The sequence below is a fragment of the Apodemus sylvaticus genome, chromosome 12 (genome assembly GCF_947179515.1).
Source record: "Apodemus sylvaticus chromosome 12, mApoSyl1.1, whole genome shotgun sequence".
NCBI lineage: Eukaryota > Metazoa > Chordata > Mammalia > Rodentia > Muridae > Apodemus > Apodemus sylvaticus.
The window spans coordinates 82,882,849-82,905,919 of NC_067483.1; the positions used below are offsets into that span (position 1 = coordinate 82,882,849).

The window sequence follows — 23,071 nt, forward strand, 5'->3', positions numbered from 1 at the left end:
GAGTTAAAAACTGATTCTTCTTTAATTCCCAGCACAAAGACTTATGGAAACATAAGATGAAAATAATCAGTGTCATGAAAGAAATACCAAGTAAACTTCTGGGAGGAGCTGAACAGATAGAGGAGTGTGTTAAACTCTAATGGGCCAAATAAACGATGTAGCCCCTAACATTGTCTGTGGTTTACTTTGTGTCTGGCTCTCCCACTTGACCCACCCCCAGCCTTTTGCTTACAGTCTTTACATTTTCAAGAAGTTGACTTACAAACACTTACTGCAAACAACACCATGTAGTTTTTTAAAAGTAATCGTACCAGGTAGAGAGCCATAAGCATTATAAATGGAGTGTGTTCTCAAGTGCCAGTCTATGAGAGTAGTCAGAGAAGACCAGGGCAAGGGAGGGGAGAAGGGCAAGGGAGAGGAGAAGGGCAGTGTCAGGCGCTTGCTGGTAGGAGATGCTGAAAAGGCAGAGGCAGGAGAATGCTGAGTTCAAGACCACCTGAGCTATACCTGTGGACCATCAAGTTGGTTTGGCTGATAAAAAGTATATGCTCTCAAGCATGTAATCTGAATTCAACCGTCAGAAAGGGAAACTGACTCCCAAAAGATATATCCACACATGGTCTCTGTGACACACGAGTGCCCACACACACACAAATATACACACTAAGTAAATAAATAAATGTAAAAATAAAATTTAAAAAGCAAATGAGTCGATGACACATCTGTAAACAGTCAAACAAAATGGAAGCATTTGTTCTGGAAAGCTGAAGATTTGGAGAAGCCATGGCTGATGTGTCAATATGGATAAGTGTTCTTGTATAGAAGAAAAGTACACAGATATCTTATGTAAATCCAATAATTCACATAGACTATCTATGTAAACCCAGAAATGTAAATAGAGCCATGGGAAAGAGAGCCAGAAAACAGACTTTAGGTTAATGGACATCACTAATCCACAGTGAGGCCAATCACTGCTTGCTCCAGAGGATGTGGAGGGATAAATTCAATTCCACATGTTTGTGGTGGAGGGAGGAGCCTAGGGGCTTCCATGACAATTCACAGCCTAAGAAGTCAGGAAATATCTAAAGCCATGAAACTTTTCCCTTTTAGGACAATTCATGTCTGTGGTAGAAAATTGTTTCTGAAAGCCTAATTGCATTTCCTGTCTAGCATCTGTCTGTCTGGGGCCAAAGCAGAAGCAGACACACCCCACAGCTTGGACTTGCTTGGAGAGTTTAGATCTTATAGGCAGCAAGTCAAGGCTTTTTTATTCTCCATTCAAATGCGCATGAATGCAACTGGGAGGAGGGAGATACAATGCCATCTTTAGAACATTCAGGCAGCTCTCTTATTTACCAAGTGGTCAGCACCCCGTCCTTACCCACCTCATTTCCACAACTTCCTGTGAGAGAAGAAGAGTTTACCTCAAATGATGAACAATAAGGCTGAATTATAGCCAATGGCAAAAAAAAAAAAATACAAAAAAAATTTACATAAGAAATAAGTACTGCTATGTTTTAAAGCTTAGATCATGGAGAAAAAAGTATAGCTTGTAACTCAGAACAATCTTCAATGCTGAACCACTAAAACCATCAACTCTGACAATACTGCCATTAGCTTCTTCGGTACTGCTTTCATCCTCTGGAGACCTGCTAAGCTACTTATTTTGATTTGAAAGCACACTCTGTGAGATATGGTTATGCAAATGACTCACAGATGGAGCAGCACCATAGCAGAACCAATGTCTCATCTGGGACATTCCTTTTCTTTTTTATTTTTGTGTCTTGATTTCCCATCTTTGTGTCTACATATATGGGAGCCAAAGGAGGACATCAAAGTATCTCCCTCAACTTTTTCCTCCGCCTTGTTTCTTGAGACAGCATCTCTCATAGAAGCTGAAGTTGATGTTTCAGTTAGGCTGTCTGACCAATAAGACCACACCCCTACCTCTGACCTCTGCCTCCCAGCACTGGGTTACAGGCAGATACCACCATAGCCAGCTTTTATAGATCCAAACGGATCCAAACACAGGTGGGTCTTCACACTTGTGAAGAAATGATCTTAGTCACTGAGCCATCTCCAGAGGCCTCTAATTTTCTCTTCCTCTTATCAGAAAATCATTCCTCAGTATGCCATTGTTTTATTAAATTTCTGTGGAAGTTAGATAAACGGCTTTCTTGTGAATCTAAATTGTAACAGAGCCATGCGCACACAGTTCAGTTCTGTAATGTTTACAAAAACCAAAAGTCATAATCACAAAGGAACCTGCTTAGAAATCGACCATCGGCAGGTCAGTGAAATGTATAAACTAAGTGTTTCATCCACTAAGGCATAAAAAAGAGGAAAAGTCAAACAGAAGTCTCAGTGTTGATCTAGAGTAAGCGGCTGATGGGCAAAACTAAAGTTTTTCAGAGTTCTTACCTTCTGGACTGAAGGTTTGAACATAGTAGTTAATTACGAAACTAAGTCAGGTCAGGTGGTACATACCTGAAAACCCAGTGCTCAGAAGACAAGGGAAGAAGGGTCACATGGCTAGCCTGAGCTACACAGCAAGACCCTGCCTCAAGAAAAACAAACGAATGAATAAAATTAAAGTTAAAACGTTGTTTTCCCTTCAACAGTAATCATGGTTTCTACTGACCGCAATAGCCAAGAACATGAGATTCGCCCTCTAATGTTCACTTCCTCATTTCTAGTGAGAAATGGAGTTGCAGAGTCCCAGTACCAAAGCCAGGTCATAAAGATCATTTGAGCATGTAAGATTCTCTTGCCACCCCAATGACACTACCTTCCCCAAACCTTTTGTGCTAGCCAAAACCTCTCTGGCGGTTGGGGGTGGGAAGGGCAGGTCCTGCGGTGAGATGGAGATTGCATTCAGAAGGCACTGTCTACATTGAGGACCAATGGCAGGAGGGGGTGCAGAATGCCCTGCACTGCCTTCCTATACAGCAGAGCCCAGCCCACTCACAAAGTCCCCGCCCCACGTTTTACGTTTTAAAAGGTCATATTTAAAGCACTGAGGACACAGCTTGGTCAGACTAGTGTTTGGCTTAAATGTATGAAGAGCTGAGTTTGACCCTGGAGCTCATGTTAAAAGGAAGGGGAGGAGGAGGGGAAGACAGATGGAGGAGGGGAGGAGGGGGAATGGGGCATGGTGATATACTTGTAATGGCATCCCTGGGGAGGCAGAGACAGATGGATTCAAGGATTATTATGGCTTGCTGGCCAACCAACCCTAAACTACTTGGCAAGTTTCAAGCCAGTGAGAGAGCCTGCTTCAAAACACAAGGTTGTGGGGAGCTGAGGAACAACAGCTGAGATTGTCCTCTGGCCTAAACACACACACACACACACACACACACACATGCAAGGTGGGAGTGTCGGGGAGGACCATTCTTAGAATCTATGTAGTTTTCAGTTTCTTGGACTGCTGTGGCATTCTGCATTTTATAAAGAAGAAACTGTAATAAAATAAATTTGTAATAATATGGGAAAGCCTACAACCAGCTACAAACGCTTCAAAATCATTAGCCAAAGGTGGTGCCATATGCCTTTAATTTCAGGAGGCAGACACAGGCTGATCTCTGTGAGTCCAAGGTCAGCCTAGTCTACAGAGTGAGCTCCAGGCCAACTAGAGCTACGCAGTAAGACCTCGTCTCAAACAAACAAGAGATGGATGGAGGGAGCATCCATCTCCATGGACATCACTGGACCCTGACATTTTAGGAGTCACTAGCAGTGAGTAGTCAGGGACACTGGGTTTTGCCAGTTAAAGGTTCTAAACAATCCTATCCATGGGGCAGTTAAAGTGATTGTTTGATCTCCATGCTACAAAGAAAAATAAACCATCAAAACTATAAAGGAAACCAAAGATGATCCCATTTTTAAAAGGGGGGTCTTTATCTTCAGAGGTGAGCAGAATTCCAGACAAAAGCAGAAACTTAGATTCTAACATTCAGATTCATGCTTTAAATTTCATCACTTCATGGAAATCATCTTCCACATGTATTTGCAGAAACATAAATTAAATAAGGTCACCAAGTCAACCCATTAGTGATAACAAGCAGGGACTTCAATGTAGTTCCCTGTTCTCTCACTGCAAGGGGTTAAGTGGATGCCCAGTGCTTCTGGGATTAAATCGAATATGATTTCTATTATCTCAACAAGCTTGCAGCAAACTGCAGCACTGTCATTTTGTCTGGGTTTGCAGAACTCCTCAATAATAAAATATCAGTTAATAAATGCAATGTATCTATTGTAAACCCATAGCCACAACTCTAAACCTTCCTTCATACATACATTCTTTAATTTACTAAATTTCTGCCCAATCAACCAACATACAAAGATAAATTACCAAGAAACCTTATTTGTAAGGAACTCAAAAGATAAAATATTAATAAGCACTTTCATAGACGCACAGTGATGTACCAGTGTTCATTAAGCAGTGTGGAGGTGTAGTGATTGTGTGTGTGGTGGGGGGGGGGGCTGGCTATGGTTTGTGGCATTGGACAGTTGTTCCCTTGATGGATTGCCATCTAACTGTGGCTATTTTCTGTTTCTTCATCATTGACTAGAGAGTTGTGGAGGTGGGAAAAGAAATATATACCAAAAACATTCAGCCAGCTCTAGTGTAATATGACTGGTGTGTGTTGTATACATGCATGCTTGTGTCTGTATGTCTGTCTGATTCAATGTGTACATGGTAACCAAAAATTTTAAAGCCATTCTTAGAATCAAGTATTGCTATTTTTCTTTCCTATGCCTTTACTTTTATCATGCAACTTCTTTCTTAAGGTATTTGAGATACTAGCAAGATTCTTATCCCAAACCACTTTGTCAGACAGCCAAACTTAAGCAGGAATTGAGAGGATGAAATGTTTTGAGGAAACATCAGATTATTGTAGAACGTGATCCAGTAGAAGTAACTAGAATGTGTCCAACTTCCTAGAGGAAGCATCGGATTGCACTTAGCCCAAAGCCATCCCAAGTATCATGCATTAACACACAGTTCTGTTTACCCTGCAAAAGGTACTTACAGCGCCAGGTTCTACCACATTTTCCTAATCACCTCAAACATTCTATCACAGAAATCTGTGTTCGGAAGAAGGGGTGCAATTGGAAGCTAGAATGATGCTCTCCAAAGCATAGGGACGTAGACAAAAAGTACTGCTTTTACAGAAATGTTAAGGCAGAGATTGAATGGGATACCACCTGTGCGGATTTGTGGGACGATTTCTGCAAGGTCTGCAGCTGTAATCGTTGCTTCCTCCTCATGTTTAATACCCAGATGCATTCAGCTTCAGAATCAAACATCTTTCCTCCTTTTTCCACAACCCAACCTCTCTTTTTCTCCTCTTAATTCTTAGGATTATATAAAGTCTTAGCCCACCATCTTAACATCATTGACATTCACCAATCTTCTAATGGAAAGATCTGGAAGTTCTGCGGAAGGGAAATGAAATGCCTATGGCCCGTGTCGTACGTTAACACTTGCATGGGGGCTTCTGTGAGTAACTGAGAACATTCCAAACTCCTCCATGTGTGAGGAGTGAGAGACTCCGAGGCGTTCAAAGCTTACTCCAGCTCACACATAGGTGATAGCCCAAATAGCTGCAAACGTACAGCTTCAATAGTAGTCAGGCTCTGATCTGGGGAAGAGAATAGAAACCGAACAAGGAGTCAGACAGACTTGAGTTCCAATCACGACACCACCATTTAGTGTCCATGTAACTCTGGGCACACTCTTTCAACTCTCTAGACATTTCCCCTAATTGTGTGACTGGTTGGTGTTGTCTGTTTTATTGGACTATGATTTACAAATGAAGCAAATAAAACCTGTATCATGGGCTATTGGACCACCACCTCCACTTATCTACCTTTTTCTATTCCACCTGTGCATCTCTTCCCATCGTCCTATTACAAACACACTTGCCTTGTTTCTTGCCACAACTAGGCATGTCTTTCCAGTTCAACAAGGATAAATGGCACAGAGTACACAGCTGAGACCAAAATCAGCCCACAAACAACTGGTAAGTCCAGGAATGACAGCGTCCAGCACAGAAATTTTGTACAGTGGTTATCGATTCTTTGTATCTTGTGTGCCCAAGTACAGTCTCTGAGCACATGCCCAGGTAGAAGACCAGATCCTGAGTACTAACAGCATCAGGAAAGACTTGAAAAATATTGATTATGCATGTCCACAAAGAAGCCATCTCAATCCCTAACGTGAGCTTGGGCCAGCTTACTACGGAGTTTGGTTATTCCTATATGAGTACATCTATGATCAAACTTAAGTGATAAATTAAACATAGTAAGAAGTAACTAATACCTAACAAAACAGTGATTATAACAATATATGATAAAAGTTATATGAAATAAGATCACTCTCAAAATACCTCACTGTTCTCATGAGCCTCAACACACACACGCACACACACACACACACACACCATGATGACCATGTGAGATGATGTAAGGTCTGTGCAATGAGATGAAGTGAGGTGAACCACACAGGAATTATGAAGTCACATTAGGCTACAGTGAGCCTTCAGCTGATATGCCTGAAGGATGTTCCCATTCTACTCAAAAGGCAAGTATGGATGAAGGAACATTACTGTACAAGACACACGTCCAGATGGTAGGAAAAGCATCAGAATCATTTCTGGCTAATTCTAAGGATGGCCACTCCATCTGCAAGTTCTAAGGCTGTGAGTCTGCTTTCAGTCACTGTAACAGCACACCTGATGTATAAACAACTTGTAAAGAAGGAAGGTCATGGTTTCAATCACAGTTTCAGAAGATTTTAATCTCCAGTTACTATGTGCTCTGTTTTGGAGCTTGTAGCAAGATAGGAAACTGGTAAGAGCACATGGCAGAGAAATCTGCTTACCTAATGACATCATTATAAACAAAGGGAAGGAGAATGGGTCAGTGTCCAAATATTTCCTCCAAGGATACATGCTAAACCCACAGAGTTCTACTTCGTAAAGGTTCCAACATCTTCCAATGCTGTCACAGACTGGCAAGCAAACCTGCTGTTGTGTTTTATAAAAAGATAAGGAGAAAAGGAATGTTTGGTGGGAGTGTGGTAAGGTGTGGGGAAAGAGAGTGCCACCGTGGGGCCTGTGTTGAGACTTCCCTTCCCTATAAGGGACCAGCCACAGGATGGTGTAGAATAGAATTTATTCAGCACATGCGGAGGAGAGTTGAAAGGGTAGGAGAGAGAGAGAGAGAGAGAGAGAGAGAGAGAGAGAGAGAGAGAGAGAGAGAGAGAGAAGAAGAGAGGCGGGGCCATGAGCACGTGGAGAGAGAGGGAGGAGGGGATAGGGAGAGAGGGGTAAGGGCCAAGAGGACAGAGCCAGAGCAAGAAGGCAAAAGAGCAGAGGGGAGGGGGCAAGCAGCCCCTTTCATAGTGAGTGAGTCAGGCACACCTGGCTGTTGCCAGGTAACTGTGGGGCGGAGCTTAGGCAAAATGCTAACACCTGCACCATATGCACCTTTGGGGAGCATTTACCTAAGCTGCAGCAGGTGAGAATGTCCCTTTGGTTACTTTTCTAAAACTCTCCCATCTATATACAAAGCTATCCTTTACTTCGTGAAGGTATAGCTTTGTGCTTACCTCATTTCTAGGGAAGGTGGCACGGTTTTGCATAGCTGTGTTGAGCTAGCTAATAAGATCACTACTGTTCTGGTTGGTGCTTAGTGTTTTGAGTGGTGTAAATATTTTGAGCGATCTATTCTACTTCTAGTTATCAGAAAATGACAGTTATTTTTAGTGTGTGATTTTATTTTCAGAATGTGGGATCTTCTAAAAGGAGCACATGCATTGTGCTGTTGTAGGAATGACTCTCTTTGCTTTGTTAAGTTGATAATTTTCACAGAGAGAGGTGCTAAGGATTAGCATTATTTGACTCGACTCGTTTTGTAAAAGTCCATCTTGCTGCCTCATCTCCATGATTTAAAATGTCCAACGTGGGCAGTTGCTAACAGATCCTCAGTCGAATACACAAACACACACACACACACACACACAATCTCTAGCTTACTCATCCTAATTATAATACTAATGAAATGTTTGAGGGCTTTGTGCCCCATGCACCACCCCAAGATTTAAGCACTAGGGAGGCAGAAGCTGGAGAATCAAGATCTACAACAGATCACCCTACACAGGGAGACCCTGTCTCAGAAAACCAAAATGTAAAAATGGGAAAGAAGGAAAAGAAGGCAATATATATATTTTCAAATATCTTCCATCATACCAAATATTTACTCAATGAGAGACAAAAATCAATCACTCACAATATCTTCATTTGCATTTGTTTTTGATATGGGTAATGGTAACCTTTCTATAACAGCATTTTTATAGGAAAATAATGAAAATTTTAAATTGAGTAATTACCCCATTGATTTTATGACAGTATTAGTGTAGGTGTTTATATGTATCTGTATGTGTGTTTGTGTGTGAATACATACTTGTGTATGTGTGTGTGAGTATGTGTGTGAGAGAGAGTGTGTGTATGTATGTGAGAGAGAGGGGGAGAGGGAGAGAAACTGTTGGCTCTCCCATCTTGGGACGGAATGATGCTCTGACCAACATCACATCACCATCACTACTGGCGCTTTATACCCTGGCACTTCAGGGAAATTGCCTTGCATATAATAATTATCTAATAAATATTTGTTAAGTTAAATTGGATCAAATGCATATTTAATTTAAACCGGAGGCTTTCAAATAAATTGTTTAAATGAAACGATATTTATCCCCAGAGAGCAAACAATTGTTCTTAAATATATATCCTTAAATATATATATTAAATGAAGTATCATGCTACAATACTTATTAAGTCATAGTTCTTGATTTGATTCAAATTCCACTTAGTTGCATGTGACAGAAAACCAAACTGCATTATCCTAAAGCAGATATAAACTTTCTCCTATATAGAGTGTTCACAATCAGATCTAGTCTGTAAAGAGACTTGAATCAGTGAGGATCTGGTTAATTCTCTTTTGTTATTCAGTCCACATTATTTACCAGCCTCCATGTCGTGAATAAGACAACTACACTACGTTCCAACCAGCAGGAATAAAGAAGAAGAAGAGATAGAAGAGGCGAAGAGGAGAGAGAGGGAAGGAAGGAGAAACAGAGAAAATACAGGATGAAGAGAAAAGCAGGGGTGGGGAGAGGAAGACTCCTTTTCTTTTGTAAAGTCCTTTTGTCTTCTCTTTCCTTCCTAGCTTTGCCTGTTGGTTTGTTTTGCTTCCATTGGCTTTTTCAGACAGTCTTCCTGTGGAGCCATGGTGAGTCTCTCACACTATCCCCTTTCTTGGTGTCCACCTCTCAGTATTGTATCTCATCTACCCTTATCCCATTGACCAGAACATGTAATATGCCCCTGCATAGTTGCCTGGTAGCCTGGAAGATATAATATTTGTCATGGCAGTCATTTTCCAGATGAAAATGGAGAGTGCTATTACTACAGAAGAAGAAGAAAAGGAATGGCAGGGGTAGAGTGATTTACAACCACGTTATACAGTGGCAATAATGTTTGAGGAAAACAAATCAATATGGAGCAAGTAAATTAATTAGTTTCAAATAAACTTTCATGACCAGAATATCAAGGAGCTTCAAGGCCAGAGATAACGCTTCCAATGGGTGAATTGCTTTTGATTGATGCCATCCCAATCCTCAACCCAAATGACCTTCAGTAAGAATTCATACAATGTGCTTCAAATTAGTTCAAGAATATGTTGCAAGGCGAGTAAGGGCCTTTGTAAGATTAGTTCTTATAATTAAAGAAGAGACTTGCTTGATATCTCCCTTCACTGGCTGGACTAATGAACAGTCATGTTTCTGTTCATTGGACTCAAATGAATCTCTCTTCCCTGTTATAATTCTGAGAGTCTGGCTAGTCTGTATTATAAAATTCTTCGAGAAGTATGGGTTACCTGCCTCATTCAATCTCCCAAGAAGTTGCCATTTCATGGGTTCAGGAACAGAAATGGCTGTATTTCCATGTGCTATTTACAATTTTCACCAATTAAACATCATCACCATCATCACTTAAAAGGGCTACTGAGCTTTCTAAGTAAACCCCTAAAGCTAAAGAATAAGAAGGTAATAAAGAAAAGATAATTGAAGCTTTCAGATGAAACTGAAAAAAATTAAAAGTAAAAAAATTAAAAAAAAATCTATCTAGAGCACTAGATAGTAATTCTGAGACATGGAGGGTGGGTCTGATGGAAATTACTAGAAAATGGGGAAAGGGTGGGAGGAGTAGAGAGGTGGAAGAAAGAAAGGGAAGTGTGGAAGGCAAAAGGGATGCTTCCTATAGAAAGCAGAGTGGAGGGCACAGATGTGGCTCAGTGGCAGAGCACTCGCCTAGCGCGTCATAGGTATAGGTCCCAGGTTCAATGCACAGCATCATGAGCCAAAACCCAAACAAGACAAACAAACAAAAACAAGTGATCATTATGGGGAAACAGAAGCTCTCCTCACTCTTCACAGAAATGGAGTTGGCATGACCTGCCTTAACTGAGGTCCCCTATTTGTCGGTACTGTTGAGAATGAAAGGTTGGGTCTGAGTTTACCATTTGGAGTACCAGCTGTGTTACAGCTTGACCCTATACACTGAAACTAAACTCTATAGGATCTTCCATTACAGCCATCCCATCAGTATATGTAATAATCACCTGAATCTGACTTTTATGTTGCCATATTTGATCCTTACAGCATCATGATAAAGAAAACACTTTTAACCTTATTCTTACTGAGGTTCAGAGATAAAAGGTGACTTGGTCCAAGGGGGTCCATGAACCATTGGAATTCTACCTCTTTAGTTCTCAAAATGTTCCAGGTAGGTCACTCAGGCCCCATGAATGTCATCTGTGAAGTAGAAATCACTAACAACAAGCTCACAGATTCTCATGCAATAATGAGATGAGACCATGTAAAAGGGTCTTTAGGCAACGGGATCCCAACAGGATATGTCATGCCGAGACTGAAAATGTCCATCCCCACAGACTTGCTCTTCTATTCCAAAAACAACTGTCCTAGAGCTACATCTACACACGAATATTTCCTGACTTTTCCGTTTCATCTTTTCTATAGTGCATAATACTTCTATGAGTGAATTCCTTTCTCTCCAAGTTGAGCCAAACTATAAATAAATTCATTTTTCCTTTATTACACATTATGTAATTTTCTCCTAATTCAAGGGAGTGGCCATACCTAGAGCCAGGCCTTTTGATGTGAGATTTTATAAAGAATCCCTAAATCAAATTGCTTCATAGAGACAGTGCAACAGTGCTGGCTTGGGACAAGAGGTTGAAGAATGAGGAGTTATGGCTTAAGAGTACAGACTGGAGGTAGGTAGGGTTGCTCCGCATAAATATAAGGAGCAGATTCTACACACCCGGCATCAGTCCAAATGCCAGGTAGACATGGCGGCCCAACTGTAATCCTGTCAATCTAAGAGGCAGAGACAGGGAATCTCTAAAGTAGCTAGTATAATGGAATAAGTGATGTCTGGGTTTAAGTAACAGGCCCCTGCCCCCACGTATAAGATTGAGAGAGATCAAAGATGGTACTAGACATCACTTCCTGACCTACACAAGCATGGACATCCATGTACATACATAGACACATACATGTGCATGCACATACACGCAAATATGCATATGCACATGTATATACCAATAAAAGAAAGGCAGAGAGAAAGAAAGACAGAGAGAGAGAGAAAGAGGGAGGGAGGCAAAGAGAAAGGAAGAAAGGAAGGACGGAAGGAAGGAAGGAAGGAAGGAAGGAAGGAAGGAAGGAAGGAAGGAAGGAAGGAAGGAAGGAAGGAAATTTTAAAGCCAGCGCAGCCAGGCATGGTGTCTCTCTTTGGCACTCCCACCTCTCTAAGGTAGCTGTTCTCAGCCTGAGGGTCACAACCCCTTGGGGGGCCAGGGTCAAACAAATCCTTCATGGGGGGCTACATATCAAATATTCTGCATTTCAGATGTTTATGTTATGATTCATAACAATTGCAAAATTACAGTTACGAAGTATCAACAAAAACAATTTTACATTTGGGGTTCACCACAACATGAGGAACTGTATATTAAAGGACTGCAGCATCAGGAAGGGTGAGAACTGCTGTTCTTGAGACTCTGAGGATGTGAAGCTTGTACAAGCAGCAAATCCTAAAATGCATATAAGAGAAATCATTTTTTTAGACTTCTCTTTAAATACCATCATTTCCATTTATAAGTAAAATTCAGGCACTTCCTATGTAGTGTAAGTTTGTTATATATACTAAAGGATTCCCACTCTTCCAAGATTAGCATGTATGTGCATGCTGGTTTGCGTGTAGATAGGGCTTAGTCTACAGCACAGGCTGACCTGGAACTCACCACATAGCTCATGTCAGCCTCAAACTTGCAGCCATGTTCCTCCCTCAGTTCCCAGTGTGCTGGGATTACAGGCATGAGCCCCCATGCTCAGCTTGTAACGTGTACATCCATGTAATCCTAACAATGCCGATTACTCTTATCTCCACTTTCCAGATGAGTAAACTCAGTCCAGGAGGAAAGCAATTTCATCCACAGCAAGTCTATTTGAGCTCCAGCAGTCTGCAAACACTGAAGTTAATTCTCTGGGTGCAAGAGTACTGGCCTCTCCTGTAAGGTTGCTAATTTAAAGACACTCCTTTCTCCCGAGCTCTCAGGATTAGGGAGAGCCTTGAAAAGCAATGTTTAGCTTTGTAAGGGAGAAGCTATACATTGCTGCCTCATACATCTCACTTGACATGCTGGGGTTTTCCCTTAATTCAATTCAGTTCATTTTTCTAAGCCAGCAGTTCTCAACCTGTGGGCTGCAACCCCTTTGGGGGTCACACATCAGATATCCTGCAAAGCAGATATTTGCACTGTGATTCTCAAAAGAAGCATGATTACAGTTATAAAATATTAACAAAATAATGTTGTGGTTGGGAGTCACCACAATCTAAGGAACTATATTATAGGGTCACAGCAGTAGGGGTCTGAGAATCACTTAGGACCTGAGCCCCTGCTGTCTGGAGCTGTTAGATTTGGATATTCTACTAGGCACCCAGAATTGCAGACAGGAGGCAGAGGTATATATTTATTTATTTATATATTTATTTATTTAGACACCAGATGACCAAAACTAAGCAACTTTTCTTCTATTCTGTTTCCTTGCCTTTGACCAACCTTTTACAACTAGACTGAGATCTATGTTTCACAGCTGTAAAATAAGTCATTGGCGACTAGAAAACAATTGCATTGTTCAAACATCTCAAAACACATATAGTCCATGCTAGGGGAGGCTGACTGAATGTGTAGTGAGGAATTTGACTCTGATGTTGTCTCCCTTCACTAATTTATCTAGACAACTCGGAAAAGGGGCTCGGGACTTGCTTAGGAGATTTCTCATTCTATGTACTTTTTCATACATGTGTACATGCGATATTCAGAGACACCTATTATGTGCCTTTGATCAAGATGCTGGGATACAGCATAGAAAAATGGGTGTCTCCATCCTCAGAGAGCTCCCCAGCATTGCCACTAATTCCTGAATGATCTTGGGCACTCAGAGTCTACATGGGTATGTATGGAGTTCTCTTAGTAGGAGAACAGAATATGTGTATATAGAAGAGAATAGAGAGTGCAGCCCTTGAGGGCAGCCCAACTAAACAGCTGCACCTACGCCCTCCAGAAGACACTAATAATCAAAATATTCCTTTATTTTTAGGACATCGAATAGTGGATTAAATGGCCTGACATGTGATAAGTAATCACTAATTAGCAAAAACAAAAACAAAACGAAAGCCTAAATGTAAGTGATGTCTACAACAGTTGACCGATGATATTGATTTCCTGAGGAAATGAACATTTCAGAAAAGTTAAAATTTTTTTACATTTTTGTGACATTCTTAATGATGGATGTTACTCAATGGCAGAGTACCACCAGCATAGTTCAGAGCCCTTGGGTTCCACCTCCCACACTGCACATACACACATATATATATACTTATACATACATAATCTCTACACACCTCTCTACTAGACAAAAACTTTCTGCTGAACCAGAGTGGACGACAAGGAGAGCTCTGTGTAACTATCCAAGGTCATGTGGACACACACTCTTCTTTAGAACCTTCTAGAAATAACTGAAAATGGAAACTAAATAATCTTCTAAATGGGCCCTGGCCATGGGAACAGACTCATCAGGAACATGGTTTTCCTTTAAAGATATTTGTTGTTCTTGTACATACTAGGTGAAATATAGCATACTACCTTATTTCTTTTCTTTTTTTTTTTTTTGGTATTTGGCATTTGGCACAAATTTTTAGAGCCCTTCATCTTGTGTCTTCACACTGTCTAATATAATAATCACTAGCCACATGAACACGTAAATCAGAATTAATTTAAAAATAAACATGATTTAACATTCATTCAGCCTTCAGTGATGCTGATCAAGTTGCAAAGTGCTCAGTTACCTGCTGTGACAAGTGGCCCCAAAACTGGACAGTACAACTGTGGAGTCTTCTCATCATGATGGACAGGTCTGCACTGTCATATAACATCATGTCCTGGGTCTCTATCAGTCCAGACTTTCCACACAGAATCAGATGAGCACGAATCTACTGAGTGAACATATAAAACTAACTCATCATCTGATTACTGCTGGGGACTGAAGAACCAAATGATGGTCAAAGCAAACACAGAATCTACTTTCTGTTTAGTGGTGATTAGGTACCTTTCTGTAGTCCAAATCTGCCTATGCTCTACAATGCTACCTGCCATGATGCTAATAGACTAAACCTCTGAACTGTAAACTGTCCCTTAAATAAATATTTTCCTTTATAAGAGTTGCCATGGTCATAGTGTCTCTTAACAGCAAAAGAAAACACTAAGACACAAGCTAACAGTTGGCACTTCTAAACAGGACTCTTGGACAAGTTATTTTGTAGCCTAGATCAGGTGAGCAATTTCTGTGGTGTTGGAGTCAAGTCCATGACTGTCAATTAGACGTCTGGGGTTCTCAGATTTTTGCTAATAAAACTAGACACAATACAACCTGAAATGAAAAATGAAAACAAGTAAACTTCTCATGTTGACTTGAGCAAATGGTAAAAAGAAACCAGGTCTCTCCTCCCCTCAGGAGCTGAGCACCCACTTTGTCATTTACAATTATTTTATAATTAGATTGACATTGTGTGGGATAGAAGTCTTTGTGGTCCTGACATTCAAATGCCTTGTAGCTGCTACAAAGTGAGGTGCATCCCTTTGCTTGTTTGCTGCAGGTCTGTTTTCAAGGAGACAGAACATTTATTAGGTCACTAAACTGTCTAGATTTGAGATATTTCCGTATTCTCTGCAGTGATCATGCTCTGTCACCCACACCACCTAAAAATACCCAGCTTCCCATCACTTGGAGAAACCACAAGGCTATTAGAAGGCAATAAAATCCCTGGACAGCTCCTCTTGGTGGATATGCATTTTCCTCTGATCAATTAGAGTCAGAGCCACTGGAGATGGAGAATGAAGGAGGTAAAATTCAAGGGACAGACCCTCGTGTCAACCCCACACACAGCCCGGGCAAGCAAAGAGCTCCACCAGGAAGCCTTTCCTCCACTGAGCTTGTTAATTATTAGCCAGAATTCATCATTAAAGCATCACCAATAAAATGCTTCCATCTCCTCCAGAAGACGTCAAAGAGGACCCTGCCCTGTTTCATGGCTCCTGTCACTATTCATGTCACTGAAGAGGGACAGAGAGGTCTGGTTGTCTTTACAGTTGTCTGGACAGACAACATCGCCTGGTCCAGAAAGGCACTTCCCAGTCATCTAATTAGATAAGATGCTCCATTGCAGAATGTTCCAGAAATGTGATGAAAATTCTTGCCTGTCTCCCCTCTGCATCCTTACATTCAAAACCTGGAGACTGCAAGGTCCAGGAGCATTGTATTTATTTGCACCTTCCTTCCTTTTCTAACATACCTTTGTCTTGTGGCTACCCACACATAGCCACCTTCTCTGCTAGCATGTCCTAAACCCAGACAGATCAAAAGAACTAAAGTTAAAAGCCAGCAAAGATTATTTTTTGCAATGGAGATTGAGTTAGAAACAGCAACACTCTCTAAGGTGATGAGGCTGACAGTCCTGTGAAGACAAACTTGCTGAGTTAAAGCAGACCACAGCAGCAGCTCAAGGCTGGGAGTCTAGCCCTGCCTGAGGTCCAGTAACCCCAGACCAAAGGGAGCTCATCCCTGTCTCAAAGGAGTGTTGACTCTCCCAGGACAGACGGGCAGCTGGAAAGAACACAGGTGTCCCTCAACAGAGGAATGGATACAAAAAAATGTGGTATATTTACACAATGGAGTACTAGTCAACCATTAGAAACAATGAATTCATGAAATTCTTAGACAAATGGATGGAGCTGGAGAACATCATACTAAGTGAGGTAACCCAGTCTCAAAAGATCAATCATGGTATGCACTCACTGGTAAGTGGATATTAACCTAGAAATTTGGAATACCCAAGAAATAATCCACATATTAAATGATGTCCAAAAAGAACGGAGGAGTGGTCCCTGATTCTGGAAAGACACAGTGCAACAGTATAGGGGAATTCCAGAACAGGGAAGTGGGAAGGAGTAGATGGAGGAAGAGGGGGAGGGAAGAGGGCTTATGGGACTTGCGGGGAGTGGGGACCCAGAAAAGGGGAAATCATTTGAAATATAAATAAAGAATACATCGAATAAAAAAAGAAGAAGGGCATCTGACAAAGTTTCCAAAGACACTGAGGTGAATCTAGCCAGCAGAGACAACCTTCTAAAAGCTAGGCAGGCTGTCACTATGCCTTCAGGTAAGAAAGGCCAGCTGTGACATCATGTTTATAAAAACTCGACTGTTCTTACCCTTAAAGACCGATCTGTTGACACAACCACAAGAGAGTGTCACATTGTCTGAGCACCTGTATACAGTAGGTACTCAATTAAGGAATGGGTCTGTTCTCATCTCCAACAGATACAGTGAGTTATCAAAGGCTCACAGACGGCGAATTGCTTCCTCTTTCATAACTAAAATAAACAGCATTTAGTGAACTTTATACTTTTACCTTTAGAAGTTCTGTTTTGCATAGAAAAGTAAAAGACACGAGTAGAAGACAAATTGTTCTAGAAAGAAGATGAAGAGAGAGGAGGGGAGGCAAGTAAAGGGGAGCCAGGGCATGAGAGAGGACAAAGGGAAGAGGCCTAGTGAATTAGATAGGTTTGCTATTTCCAAAAGTGTGCTCCTTTCAATGGGACGATGAGAGAGGAAAACACTTTCATTTTCTTTTCTGATAGCTAAAGTATAAACGATTGCTGCAATAATATCAGAAATTATTGGATATTTTTAGCATTCTTGCTAGTGAGGCACCTGTATTACAGTCAACTTGAAATACTGGCCCCAAGGTGCCCTGGAAATTTTGTTTTTCCAACGCAGGAATGTGGGCTGCAGGGAAGGAGTGATGTATGCTGTCGAGGGAGCCGCGAGATGGCCAGACACCGTGTTTGGACAGCACTCCGAGGTCTAACTGGACCACCTTTTACAAACACTGTTGGTCACAGTAGTTGTTTTTTTTTTTTTTTTTCCCCAGCGAACACCAAAATGGAGAGGCATGTTTTCAAATCACCAGCCCAGAACATAACAACTTCTGACATGCCACCTCTACAAATGTGTCAAGAAACCAGTCTGGCTCCAGGGTGAGTTGGATACAGGCAAATCTCGTGAAAATGGATTACTTACAACTGCAGTCTGGTTACCACCCATCTGAGGGGAACATAGAAAATCCTAGGAATAAAAGGGTTCATCCCTCATCATTTTTTTTTACAGCTTTTAAAGATGTCCTAAAAGATATCAGACAACATATCACTCTAGTCTCCTGGTTATAAAAAAAAAAAAAAAAGGCAACATTTTAAAGCAAAGAATTGATAAGGCAAATACTTCATTTATAATAATTTTGAAAGTGGATTTCAAGCATCAAATAAACTCTAGAGACGCTTCCTATTAAGCTAAAAGCTACTTGAAGACAACCCAGACTGATGTTGAGGTACCATCCCTGGCCACTAAGTAATACTGTCATACCCTAAAGCCTTCATTATGGCAACATTTACTCGGCCCGGTGGGCATAGTTTAACATACATAACAGAAGACTGTCTCCTGAGGAGCAGGAGGAGACAGGTTAGTGGGTAAAATACTCGCCACTCAAGCATAGAAACCCTGAGTTTAATCTTCAGCATTCACCTAAAGAGCCAGACAATATTGACCCAAAGTCACAATCCCAGAGTTAAGATAGAGGCTAGTGGATCCCTGAGACTCACTTGCTAGCCAGTCTGGCCCAATTGTTAAGTTCTAGGTCAAAAATACAAAACATAAACAAAACCAAATCAAAATATAAGGCTCCTGAGGAAAGACACCCATAGTGAACCTTTGGTGTTCATCTCACACAACACACACACACACACACACACACACCTCTAACGCACAGGCTTTTCCATGGTGAAAGGATGACTTGAGCTTTTTCATTGTCAGAACTCCTGTAATCTGTAATCATGGTGGGGAGACACAATAAACAAACAGAAGAAATTCTCTCAAGGAAGCATTCTGCCTATGCCATGATCTGGTAACTATTTCCGGTTCCGCCTCTCCCCCCCCAGCCTGCTTCTTAGAGTCATCAATAGTCTACCAAGACAAAGTGGAAGCAACACCTCTACCTATGCCTTGAGAGCCAACAGGGTCTGAGCAGGGAACACTGTGTGAAGGGAGTAGGCGGGAGAAATACCACCAATCAGGTTGTTTCAGACCACACTTTCAAGAACTGCACTTCAACAGTGAGGCAGAAGTGGAAAATTGGCACCAGTCAATAAAACAGCAATTTCACTCTCTCCTCTCCTGGCCTTTATTGAACAACGCTCTGTTAGGACTGAAGGTCTCTGCTAGACCTTTGGTCCACTTCCTGATTAATTAGCATTGTAGCACAGAGCCGGTTCCTTCAGGAAGGGTAAGCTGTTGAGTTTCCCAGTACAGATTCACCCCTATACTCTTCTCCCACTGATTCCTGTGAAAAGTTGGCATCCACGGAGAAGTTACCAAGCAGAAGCCAGGAGTGCTACAAAGACACCAAAAAAGCAAGAGTCCTGATACTCTGTGCCCTGTGCATACACACACACACACACACACACACACACACACACACGAACCCTTTTATTCAATGGGTAAAGAATGATAATGGATTAAAGTGCTTGTGATTGTGACCTACCTGGCCTTATTTATGAATCATTACTTAAGACACACACACACACGCAGATACTACAAACTTACACACATATAAGAAAATGCTCAGACACTACAGAGAGGCATTAAACCTATTATTACACATCATGTGTAAGACTTACTGAACTTGATTATTTTTTTTGTCAGTCATGTTTTACCAGGCAATTTTACCCCTGAACAAAGAGCTAATCAACTCTTGCCCTTCCCTTCTTGCTCCCTCTCTGTCCGTTAGTCCCTTCCCCACTCTCTCCCCATCCCCTTCTCCCCCCTCTCTCCATGTGCTCATGGCCAGCCTCTACTCCACTTCTCCTCTACTTCTCTCTCTCTGCCTTTCTCTGCCTCTACTACCCTCTTAACTTCCCTCCCCAGGCTCTAAATAAACTCTATTTTATACTAAGGGAGGAAAAAGCTAATCAAGTCATTAGCAGTCTTTAGCTCAACCAGAAATAATGTTAAAGAAACAAAGAGAAAGAAAGAAAGAAAGAAAGAAAGAAAGAAAGAAAGAAAGAAAGAAAGAAAGAAAGAAAGAAAGAAAGAAAGAAAGAAAGGAAGGAAGGAAGGAAGGAAGGAAGGAAGGAAGGAAGGAAGGAAGGAAGGAAGGAAGGAAGGAAGGAAGGAAGGAAGGAAGGAAGGGATGCTATTGAAAGGCAGAACCAGGACAATGGTTGCAAGTTAAAGTCTAGCCAAGGCTATGTAGTGAGATCATGTCTCAAAGGACGAAAAGTTAGATTCCATAAAATCTCCATGAAACCTGTAAGTTTACATTTAAAACTAACAGCATTTCAGATTATACAATTTATAAAGTAAATTCAAACTTAGCAATCTGAGTCAGTACAGCAAGTAATCAAATAATGACACCCAAGCCACCCGTCAACTGTTTATAGGCAAACAGGAAGAGAATACAGCTGTGTGATTTAACGAACATAGCTTGCAACCAAAATTTCCACTCTAAAGGCGCAGCCTTCCATACTGCATAAACTCCTAGATTTTTAAATTCTCACATCTTGCATGTTCAACATTCAAAGTCACATCAAATAAAATAAAATATTAAAAGTTACCTTAAAGTACCTAAATACCACTAGAATATTTTTCCCTAGACCAACTCTATATGTAAAATATGCAAGCACAGTTACTTCATTCAGCAGCAGGATGGAATAGCAATCACTTAGGTTCAAGTGCATGATAATCTTAATGCATCTATTTGGACAAAACAATGGAAATAGTCAACTAGTCCCTATTTTTCTTCCCTTTCATTCTGTGACACATCTGGCTGCATTAATAAGTATACAGAATAGCACTATTCACAAGCCACAGGATAAGCAGTTGGTACTGTGTCCTGACATCATGCATCTGCTTAGAGCGATATCAAAATTCCCCCAGATCATTCCCAGCTACCTTCTAAGGTCTCTGGGCCACACAAGTAAAGTTGGGAACCTGCACCGGTTGAGGCAAGCACACAGCCTTTCCTCTGTATTCACAGCCAGCTCATATCTCACAGATCTACATTCACACTGGATTCCGTGGACTCCTGCTAATCAAAACCCTTGATAACATTCTTGACCTCAGAGTATGATTTCCACTGGCCATTGTCAGTGTCAACTAATGAAATCTGAGCCAAGACACACTCCAGGTGATATGCTTAAGAAAAATGATCCCAGTAAAAACGACGAAAGGAAAAAAAATCAATGCAGAAGTTACATAAAGAATACTGCACCCTTAATTTTAGTAAGCTTGTTGATTATAACCATTTTGAAGTTTCCTAAGCAACCATTCTGAAACACAGGCAAAACCCTAATGTAGCTCAATGTCTACAAGTTCATTTGCTGAAAGCATGACAGAAAACTGTTAGATATGTTTGCAGAAGGGGAACCTGGGTTGTACAGATTTATCCCATGGGCATATGACACTATAGCATAGATGGTGTAGATAAAATTGCAGAAATAAGACAAAGTAAAAGTTTAGGTTAAGACTGAAAGAGCTAGAGTCATCACGCTGTGGGAAAAATCGTGAAAGCACACACATCCACAGATATAATCATTCTCACCACAGGCCTGCAAGGCCGTCCTTTCGTTTCCAAGCTGTGGTACACTTAGGAAATTATTATAACCTAAGTGTTTTCAAAACAGCGCTGAAACAATTGCAACGAATGGCATTGAATCAAGTGGAACAACACAATACATTGAGTAGCCAAACAGTGTATTTGCTAAGGACAGGTGACTCTAATGATCAGCAAGGATTGTGCTAGGTCTGTCTCATGTACTTCCTGCCACTTGGGAACATCTGATCATCTTTTAGTATAGTAGGTAATCATTGATGCTCTGGGAGTTCACAAAGTTGATAAATACTCTGATCCAGGCAAAAGAAAGAAGGAAAAGGAATGAAGGAAGAGAGGGAGGAAGGGAGGTAAGGAGGGAGGGAGGGAGGGAGGGAGGGAGGGAGAGAGAGAGAGAGAGAGAGAGAGAGAGAGAGAGAGAGAGAGAAAGAGAGAGAGAAGGAAGGAAGGAAGGAAGGAAGGAAGGAAGGAAGGAAGGAAGGAAGGAAGGAAGGAAAAAGGAAGAAAGAAAGGAAGTTTCCCTTTTCCTAGGGAAGTGAAGAATTCTTACCTTTCTGTACACCAGCATGTTGGGTGATTCGTCTGCCACCCCGTTGCTGGTCTGTCCATAATTATTTCCCTGAGCCATTTCACCCAGAACTTGGTAGCTCAGATACAAGGATGATTAGTCTGCCCTGCAAAGGATTAGAGAGCCTCTAGTGAGATCCTGGTAGGAGTCCTGGAGGGAATATAGACACCCAACACCACACACACACACACACACACACACACACACACACACATCTTCATGTTCACAGTACCCAAGCCAAACCACGGGGAGAATTCTTTCATTCCTGGGATGACTGGAGAAAACAAGACATGGACTTTTTAAAAAAGAAAAATGGAAGGAGTTTACATTTGTAGTAGCCCCAGGAAATTTCAACAGACAACCTTCCAGTTAGAAATAGTCAGCTGACTAAGATTTCTGTGGACTTCATTTCGTGAATACTCTCTTTTTAAAAGTATTAGGTACTCACTTAAAAACCCCACGGTTGGCACTTCCCTGATCCCCACAGTTGTTTCTGGATACTTCCTGCTCCACTTGATGAGGTTCTCCCCAAAAGGGCAGAGAGCCAACACCCACAGCAGCCCACTTTCTCCTAGTCCCCTGCTAGTTTCCAGTAGCAGGCAAGTCAGAGGCCCCTTCCCCACAAGTGTTCTTCTCCAGCACATGTTTCCTCTCCATTTCTCCGGTTCCCCACACAGCCTAGACATAGGCTTCTCCACTTTCACCTGTCTTCACTGCCAGCCCATGACTCTTCTGTGCTCCCACCTCACTGTGTGCGCTAAGTCTGGATCTAATCCTGACTAATCTTTGGAAGAAAGCATCCAAATTGGGTCCAGGCAACCCAAGGCTGGTGGGAAGTCAAGCCTTGGGCAATCACCTGGCTCACCTCAGAGAGCGAGCTAACTGCACAAGCCTGGAGCAATCTGCCAGAAGAGCAGAGAAATCTGGGTCCCAGCACATCCTGCTCGGCCCTTGCTCTCGGAGACAGCAAATGGCAGGCAGCCTTGCCCCGCATCGAGGCACTGGCCACACCGGGCAGCAGTTTCAGCACCGTGGACCGCGGCGTGCGCAGCGCCCCAGCCTGGCCGGGCGCGCCGCTCATCGGGGACCATGGCTCCCGCCGTCGCAGGGCGAGGACCGGGTGCGGGGC

General features: G+C 41.8%; 1 protein-coding gene across 6 annotated transcripts in view; it reads right to left on the reverse strand.

Annotated features, from left to right (window-relative positions):
* Rgs7 (regulator of G protein signaling 7) overlaps positions 1-22,002 on the reverse strand; it is a 383,745-nt gene extending 361,743 nt beyond the window's left edge. For all 6 annotated transcript variants that reach the window (XM_052200292.1, XM_052200295.1, XM_052200293.1 and 3 more), the window contains exon 1: positions 21,925-22,002. In XM_052200292.1, the coding sequence (XP_052056252.1) occupies positions 21,925-22,002 (78 nt within the window). The remainder of the gene's footprint in view (positions 1-21,924) is intronic.
* Between the last annotated feature and the right edge of the window lie 1,069 nt (positions 22,003-23,071).